The 8813-nt window shown below is 38.5% G+C and overlaps 1 protein-coding gene across 8 annotated transcripts in view; it reads left to right on the forward strand.

Moving 5' to 3' along the window:
• Positions 1-8813, forward strand: part of ITGB3BP (integrin subunit beta 3 binding protein) — an 82391-nt gene extending 73578 nt beyond the window's left edge. For 4 of the 8 annotated variants that reach the window (XM_063801208.1, XM_063801170.1, XM_063801181.1 and 1 more), the window contains 2 exons: positions 2567-2617; positions 8482-8813. In XM_063801208.1, coding sequence (XP_063657278.1) covers positions 2567-2616 — 50 coding nt within the window. In that variant the 3' untranslated portion in view covers position 2617; positions 8482-8813. Of the gene's footprint in view, positions 1-1806; positions 1857-2566; positions 2618-8481 lie in introns of all 8 variants that reach the window. The other 4 variants (XR_010153712.1, XR_010153716.1, XM_009459760.4 and 1 more) reach the window with 2 other exon arrangements.

Consider the following 8813-nt stretch of genomic DNA (forward strand, 5'->3'; position numbering starts at 1 on the left):
ACTTTAACAGAAGTATGATAATTTTTCTTTCAAATAAAATCAGTAGAAAAAATTTTAAACTATAGATTTGGACTCACTTAATAGCAATTAGGTGTTTAAGAGGTGTAAATAACTTGCTGTCAGACATTACAAATATCCAGGTGCTCTGTATGTGCTGATGACAACAAAATTGAAAAGAAAGACTGTAATAATTCTGACTGGTTTTCTCTGCAGAAGATATGGATTATTTGTGTGTGGTGAGAGATTTGGAAAATTCAATTAAAGGAGTTGTGCAAAGGTTTCATAAATTTTCCTTCTACAGCGTGTACACAGACATTGTTGCGTATTAAATCAATGCAGCACTTCACAATATATTTTCTTTGAAACATAAAAATAAATAACATTTAAACAGTTCTGCTTACTACAGAAACAAATTTTATTTTCTGTGAAGCATTTAGTCATGTGCTATCACTGACTCATACGCATTTGCCAGCTGTAACAAATTTTATAGACATTTTCCCCAGAGACATATCTCACATACTATGAATTTTTAAATGAGCAAATGGTGAAGAAGGGATGTCAGCAATATAAAAATTGATCAGTTAAAAGATAAAAGCATAAGTAAAGAGATTTGTATGGTAGTCTTAATAGGTTTTATTAAATAAAAATACTGTAAAAAGACAGTAATGAATAGACTGAAGACTATTCTTGAGGTGGAGAAAAATTATTCTGGCACATTTAGTAGAAATTGGTTTTGTGTCACCTGACAGGTGAACTTTTTTTTCCCATTTTTTACTCTCGGAGTAGTCAAAAAAGCCCCACAAAAAAAAGAGTTAGATAAATTATCTAAGTGGTTTACATATTTTAAACACAATAAAGCAAATGTTTATAGTATTATATAACTAGTTATATAGTTAAAAGCAGGACTTGGTAATTATTAAATATTAGGTGATTTTTCCTCCAGTTCAGACCTCAGATAAGAGGAGGGTCGTCATTTTTATTCCTACTATTCACACCAAGTGCTTCAGCCCTCTGGAACCTCTCTTTCAGGACCCCAGAACACTTTGCTACCTTTCCCTCTGCCTAGATTGCTTTTTTATTTTTTATTTTTAATTATACTTTAAGTTTTAGGGTACATGTGCACAATGTGCAGGTTAGTTACATATGTATACATGTGCCATGCTGGTGTGCTGCACCCATTAACTCGTCATTTAGCATTAGGTATATCTCCTAATGCTATCCCTCCCCCATCCCCCCACCCCACAACAGTCCCCAGAGTGTGATGTTCCCCTTCCTGTGTCCATGTGTTCTCATTGTTCAATTCCCACCTATGAGTGAGAACATGCGGTGTTTGGTTTTTTGTCCTTGCGATAGTTTACTGAGAATGATGATTTCCAATTTCGTCCATGTCCCTACAAAGGACATGAACTCATCATTTTTTATGGCTGCATAGTATTCCATGGTGTATATGTGCCACATTTTCTTAATCCAGTCTATCATTGTTGGACTTTTGGGTTGGTTCCAAGTCTTTGCTATTGTGAATAGTGCCGCAATAAACATACGTGTGCATGTGTCTTTATAGCAGCATGATTTATAGTCCTTTGGGTATATACCCAGTAATGGGATGGCTGGGTCAAATGGTATTTCTAGTTCTAGATCCCTGAGGAATCGCCACACTGTCTTCCACAATGGTTGAACTAGTTTACAGTCCCACCAACACTGTAAAAGTGTTCCTATTTCTCCACATCCTCTCCAGCACCTGTTGTTTCCTGACTTTTTAATGATTGCTTTTTTCTCTGTCTTACAAACTCCTGCTCATCCTTTAAGGTCAGCCTCAGATGTCACAACCTCTGTGAAGCTCTCCCCAGCTCTCCTAGGTAAAGCTAAATTGCTTCATCTTTGAGGCTCCCACAACACTTGTCTGAACATTTTAAATGTATCATGTTGTAGTGCATTGTAATTGCCTGGTTACAGGACTCTTTCTGGGCTCCTCTTTGGCAGACAAACAAAAAGTCTTATCTATGTACGATAGTTCCAGAGCCTAGCACAGTGCCTGGATAGAGCCTGGAAAGAAGTTCCACATGCAGTGCAGCCAATGTGTGATGAATGAAAAGAACTTTTTTTAAAGAATTATCTAAGTATTTTCAAATACTTATAAATTGCTATTTTCTTACCTCATTAATGTTTATTGAGTGCCTACCATGCCCCAGGCATTATTCTAGCATTGGGAACACACTGACAAACAAGGCAGACATAGTCCTGCCCTCAGGGATATAGAATCTAGCACAAATGACAGTCATTTTAGTAACCATAAAGAGTGTACTAACAATGGTAATAAGCATGTATTATAATAAATGTCTTGGAAGTTTTCGTAATAAATTTGAAAATGTATATTCTGAAATAGAATCAGGCTAACTATAGCATGTTGAAATGAGAATTTATAGCCTTAGAGCTGCTATTAGTATAAAACAAGACTTCAGGTTGTTTTAATTTCATTTTGCTTCAACATTTATTCTGCATCATATACTGCGGCAAGTTGCTTTGAATTGTTTTCTGAAAAAAAAAAAACCTTTCTTCTTTCATATAGAATCACGTCATCTTGACAGCTATGAATTCCTTAAAGCCATTTTAAACTGAGGTACTGTTTCACCTTTCTAATTTAGTTTAACCTTGTGAAATTTCACTGTGTTTTGTTCAGGTGGAAACATTTTATTTACATTATCAGATTTGGTATTGTCTTCCTATAAGAAAATAGGGATATGAACTTTGGAGCTTTAGTTGAACTTATATTAATCTAGTCTTATAAACAACAGGAGGGCATCTGACATCAGTTAGAGGCTGATTGGAAAGAACTGTTGAGCTGACGACGCTAACTTTAAAAGTCAGAGAGGACACATTTTTAACTGAGTGTAAAAGGGTCCTTAATTAAGCATCTTTCATATAAATAGCTAAATAGACTAGCTAAATAGATGCTGACAAGTGGACTATAGTTTCTGGAGGACACATCTGACTGAACAAGGTATAACTAGTCTGTTAAATTTGGAAATGTGCTAAATTAAGTAAATAATTCTATATTTATTAGTTATACCTTGCCTTCAGAACAATTCCTATTGATTCAGCAATACAAGTAAAAATGATGTGTTTATAAATAGCTTATTATAACAAATAAGCTAAAAGCAATATGAGTCATGATATATTAGTGTTTAGCATACCTATAACTGAAGGTTCACATTAAGAACTGACTTTGGCTGGGCATGGTGGCTCACGCCTGTAATCCCAGCACTTTGGGAGGCTGAGGCAGGTGGACCACTCGAGGTCAGGAGTTCGAGACCAGCCTGGCCAACATGGTGAAACCCCGTCTCTACTAAAAATACAAAAAATTAGCCGGCTAGCTTGCGCCTGAATCCCAGCTACTCAGGAGGCTGAGGCAGGAGAATCGCTTGAACCCAGGAGGCGGAGGTTGCAGTGAGCTGAGATCACGACACTGCACTCCAGCCTGGGCGACTGAGTGAAACTCTGTCTCAGGAAAAAACAACAACAAAAACTGGCATTAGGGGCTAGGCATGGTGATTCATGCCTGTAATCCCAGCACTGTGAGAGGCCAAGGTGAGAGGATCGTTTGAGCCCAGGACCAGCCTAGGCAACACAGTGACAGACCATGTCTCTACAAAAAAATAGAAAAATAAGCTGGGTATGGTGGCGCATGTCTGTAGTCCCAGCTACTTAGGAGGCTGAGTTGGGAGGATCACTTGAGCCCACGTGGTAGAGGCTGTAGTCAGCCATGATCACTGCACTCCAGCCTGGGTGACAGAGCGAGACCCTGTCTCCAAAAAAAAAAAAAAAAAGAATTCTTAGCTTACCAGGTGTTTTGCCTGCTATCTCTTAGGGGAAAAAAATCAAAGCACAATTAAAGAATTATATTCTACCTCCAAGGTACTTTTATTTGGAAATGGTATCTCAAGTGATTAATATTAGCTTCCTGACAAGCTAGTCTTAATATTTGCAAAGCATCTTATATAGAAAATTGTGTCTGTTTTTTATGAAAACGTTTATTCTGTTGTATGCAGTAAACAATAGCTTATATTCTGTTGTTTGCAGTGAGTAATAGCTTATAATAATAGCTAATATTTATTGAGTACTTTCTGTTGTTTTGTTTGTTTGTTTTTTGAAATGGAGTCTTGCTCTGTCACTCAGGCTGGAGTGCAGTGGCACGATCTCGGCTCACTGAAACCTCCACCTCCTGTATTCAAGTGATTCTCCTGCCCCAGCCTCCCGAGTAGCTGGGATTACAGTTGAGCACCACCATGCCCAGCTGATTGTTTGTATTTTTATTAGACATGGGGTTTCACCATGTTGGCCAGGCTGGTCTTGAACTCCTAACCTCAAGTGATCTGCCTGCCTCGGCCTCCCAAAGTGCTGCAATTACAGGAATGAGCCACCGTGCCCAGCCCTACTGAGTAATTTCTATGTGCCAGCAGTGTTATAAACACTTTATACGTATCCCATTTAATCTTCACAACACCGTATGAGGCAAATACAGTTATTACTTTTATTTTATAGGTAAGGCAATTGAGGCACAAACGAGGTTAAGTACCTTGTCCCAGAATCACCTAAAACAGGGCCAGGATACTAAACTGAGTAGTCTGGTGCCAGTGCCTATGCTCTTGCCACTACCCAGTAGTAATCTGTGAATGTCAGGTTTCACTACTGGCCAAGGTTTTTATATCCTGTTAAGTAAGGATAATATATAAATATTATCCTTATAAATCCTATATGTAATAGGAGATATATATATATATATATCTCCTATATGTAATAGGAGATATATATATATATCTCTCTCCTATATGTAATAGGAGATATATATATATATATATCTCCTATATGTAATAGGAGATACATATATATATCTCCTATATGTAATAGGAGATATATATATATATCTCCTATATGTAATAGGAGATATATATATTATAATAGGAGATATATATATATCCTATATGTAATAGGAGATATGTATATATTGTAATAGGAGATATATATATATCCTATTATGTAATAGATTATATATGTCCTATATGTAATATCCTACATATATGTACATATATACATATATATCCTATATGTAATAGGATATATATATCCTATATGTAATATATATAGGATATATATATCTTACATATATCCATCCACATACACCTATATTCATTCATTATAAGGTTACCATTTTACAAAATTTCTGACCCATGAAAATCCAACAGAGAACATATTAGGTGGTGATCATAGATACATCGTCACAGTTACACATTTAGTAAATGAACGTGCAACATTTAGTGTTTGATAATCTCTGTAATAAACTTACAGGGAATTCAGAGTACTGAGAATAGCTTTGTGTTAATGGGTTTTAGTAAAGATAACCACATTTTGGGGTGTTCTTTTGAGTCTTTGAGTAATACTTTCAAGAAACTGCAAAGAATTAAGGTTGAGCTACCAGTCAACTTCCCTTTCAGTGAGAAGCAAAAGAGCAATGACGGTGAAATTAAGTGACTTCACCTTTGAGGCATTTCCCTCAGTTCTGCCTTTCACCATGTTTTCTTCTCACTTTGAGCATTTCCTTCATTATCTCCTTCATTCCCTGACTTTTCACTTTAGTGTATATGGTTTCCAAATTATTATAGTCTCCTGGGCTATAAACCCACAATCTCAGCTGCCATACAATGTCCCCCAAATATACTGATTTCATCATTTCCCCTCCAAAGATGTTTTTCTTCTACCTTTCTAGGGATTATATCATTCCATTGGTCAAATTCTCTTTGTCCCCACATCCAAACGCTGCCAGATTATATTACTTCTGAGAATGCTTAATTCTCCTTTCCACACCCACTGTACCAGTTTATTTCTCCATTACCTCTCTTCCAGATTATCATTGTCCCTATTGTAACCTACCTGTCTGCACTTTGGTCCCTTTCCCCTACAGCCTATCCTGCTACTGGACAAATGTATGCTTTAGAAGGTATCACTCTACCATATATATGATAAAATCCAAATTTAAACTGACATTCAGGAGTCTCCCTGATCTGCCCACAGCTTACCTTTCCAGTTTCTTCATTGTGCCTTATTCATTCCAGATTACTTGCCATTTCCCAGACACCTTCCCCAGTAAGTGCCTTTCTCATGTCCTTACCTTTGGTCTTGTCTGCTCAACCTAGCATGCCTTTTCCCTCATTATTGTCAAAATTTTACCTGTCTTTCAAAACCTGCTTAGAACTCATCTTCTGCATAAGCTTCCCCAAATCCCTCTCCCCCATATTCTCTCATTGCTCTTTTGTATATTTGTCGTAGCTGCCTGACTGGTATGCGTAAGGGAGGATGTGAATGAAACTCCTGATTTTGTCCTTATGCCCTAGAAACCTGACAGTACTCCTGATATCACCGTGGCCAACTTCCCTACCTGCACAACTGCTCCAGCCCTCTGTCACACTTCAGTGATTATTCCTCTTGACCTGTAATTGTTCAGTGGGGAGGACTGTCCCATACAAATTCACTCCCAGAGCCTTTAAAAAGTGAAGCCTTTGTGAAACAATGCTAGAATAAGAGAGAAAGTAAGGGTGACAGCAACCCAGAGGCCACAGCCAGAGTGCTAAGACCATCAAAAGATGGGAAGAGAAAAACATTTTGGCTAATGATAACGGGATATTGGGATACTTTAGTAACAATGTGGATGAATCACTTGGGTAACACAAGGATGAGGCTTAGTATGAACAAAGCGCTGTGTATTATGACAGTTTGAAACCTAATAAGGACACAAAATATAAGTCAAGTTATGATAAATGATACAAGTTCAGACTCTTCTAAGTTCTGGCCAATAACAAGTACAGACAAGGATTGTGCATCCAATGAGGATCAAAGTATCAACTTGATTGGTGGTGGAATTGATAACCCCCAACATGGCAGGCTCTCTAGTAGAAGCTTGGGGTAACTAAGGTAGATTGCCTTAAAGCAGAAATGCAACCTCTTCTTTCTCACACTAAGTTTAAATCTTGAATTCTGTGCACTTTACTGAACCTAAAAGCTGGATCTTTTAAATAGACCCCCAAGTCCGTGTGACTGTTAATGCTGTGAAGACCACAAGCCTGCCTTTTACATGCTTGACTGCAGGTCAGCACAATAGAATGGGTTGGTCTCCCTACTACATGAAATTAGGAAGTATTATAATAAAAAAGGTCCACTGGGATTGAGAGTAGACAGTGATAGGGAAACTACAAGGAGGGAAGAATTTGTGTAATGTTACTAGTAAAATGTAGACCAATGAATGTTCTGGACTTTGGCCAATCAAATTTGTCACACTTCCATGGAGTACAGAGGAAGAGTTGACAGAAGTTTCTTCCCCTTCAGACTGAGAAGTATAAACATTATTCTCTACTGTAAGTACCAAATGAATAAGCAGTGTTATGGGAATTCACAGCAGACAGATCACCTCAGGATGGGATTATCTGTTTGTTTGTTTTTGTTTTTTAAAGACTGGGTCTCGTTCTGTTGCCCTGGCTGGAGTGCAATGGTGCAATCATAGCTCACTGCATCCTTGACCTCCTGGGCTCAAGCAGTCCCTCTGCCTTGGCCTAGGAGTACAGGCATGAGCCACCACCCCCAGCCTTATTAGGTCATTTTTAAAGATCTTTTCCCACATGCCCTGTGGTAATGTATGCCATTAGTTGCCAAAGGCTGCTTCCTTCAAGGGCTTTCTCTCACAGAAGGGTTCTAAGGCTGAAGAGACATGAGCCTCTACCACCACTAGGAGTCCCCAGAGGGACATATTCTGAATAGGAATCTGTCATAGTAAATACTGTCTTTTGGGCGGGGGGCAGCTGTTGGAGGAAACACCTGCTGAAAGGCCCCTAAGGCTTATAGACAAAGGCATGTAAATAAGTTTTCTGTAGGCCCTGTTGGAGTTTTAAAATTCTCTGAGAAGTATCTCATGTAAGTATGGTCACATAAGGTAAAGAATACTGAGTGTTATGTCAGAGTAGTCATATTGACAGTTACTAGTGAAGATAATCAAAAAGCAAATAAGGCCGGGCACGGTGGCTCATGCCTGTAATCCCAGCACTCTGGGAGGCCGAGGTGGGCAGATCACGAGGTCAGGAGTTCGAGACCAGCCTGGCCAACATAGTGAAACCCCGTCTCTACTAAAAATACAAAAATTAGCTGGATGTGGTGGCACACACCTGTAGTCCCAGCTACTCAGGAGACTGAGGCAGGAGAATCACTTGAACACGGGAGGCAGAGGTTGCAGTCAGCCGAGACCATGCCACTCCACTCCAGCCTGGGGGAGAGTGAGACTCCGTCTCAAAAGAAAAAAGCAAACGAGAGGTTGCCAGCAGCATCTAACTAAACTAGGTACCAAACTAGATTGTTATTGGGTGTTAAAATCACTTCTTAAGTCATGTATGACGTGCATGTTAACTAATTCTTGATAATATAATTATCTTTTATATCTCACAGGCGTTAAGAAGAAATGCACTCACCATGAGCACCAACTTCTGCATCTGCCTGATCATATTTAAAGGAACAGAGAAATATTTGTAATTAATCTGCCCAGTAAATACCAGCTCGTAGCAGTTGGCAGGTGCATGTCTAGATAAAATTTCTTGCAGCTAATTTAAACTTTCTACACGCACCAGTAGATAATCTCAATGTAAATAATACATTTCTTCTTGGCTCTTTAATGTAAGCCAACATGGAGAGGAAGATCTTGACTTATATTCTGTACCACATACACTTCTGTGGACTTTTAGCATTTGTGGGTAGACTTAATAAAGCATGTATAAAAGTGG

Source organism: Pan troglodytes, chromosome 1 (assembly GCF_028858775.2).
Source record: "Pan troglodytes isolate AG18354 chromosome 1, NHGRI_mPanTro3-v2.0_pri, whole genome shotgun sequence".
In the NCBI taxonomy this organism is placed as follows: Eukaryota; Metazoa; Chordata; class Mammalia; order Primates; family Hominidae; genus Pan; species Pan troglodytes.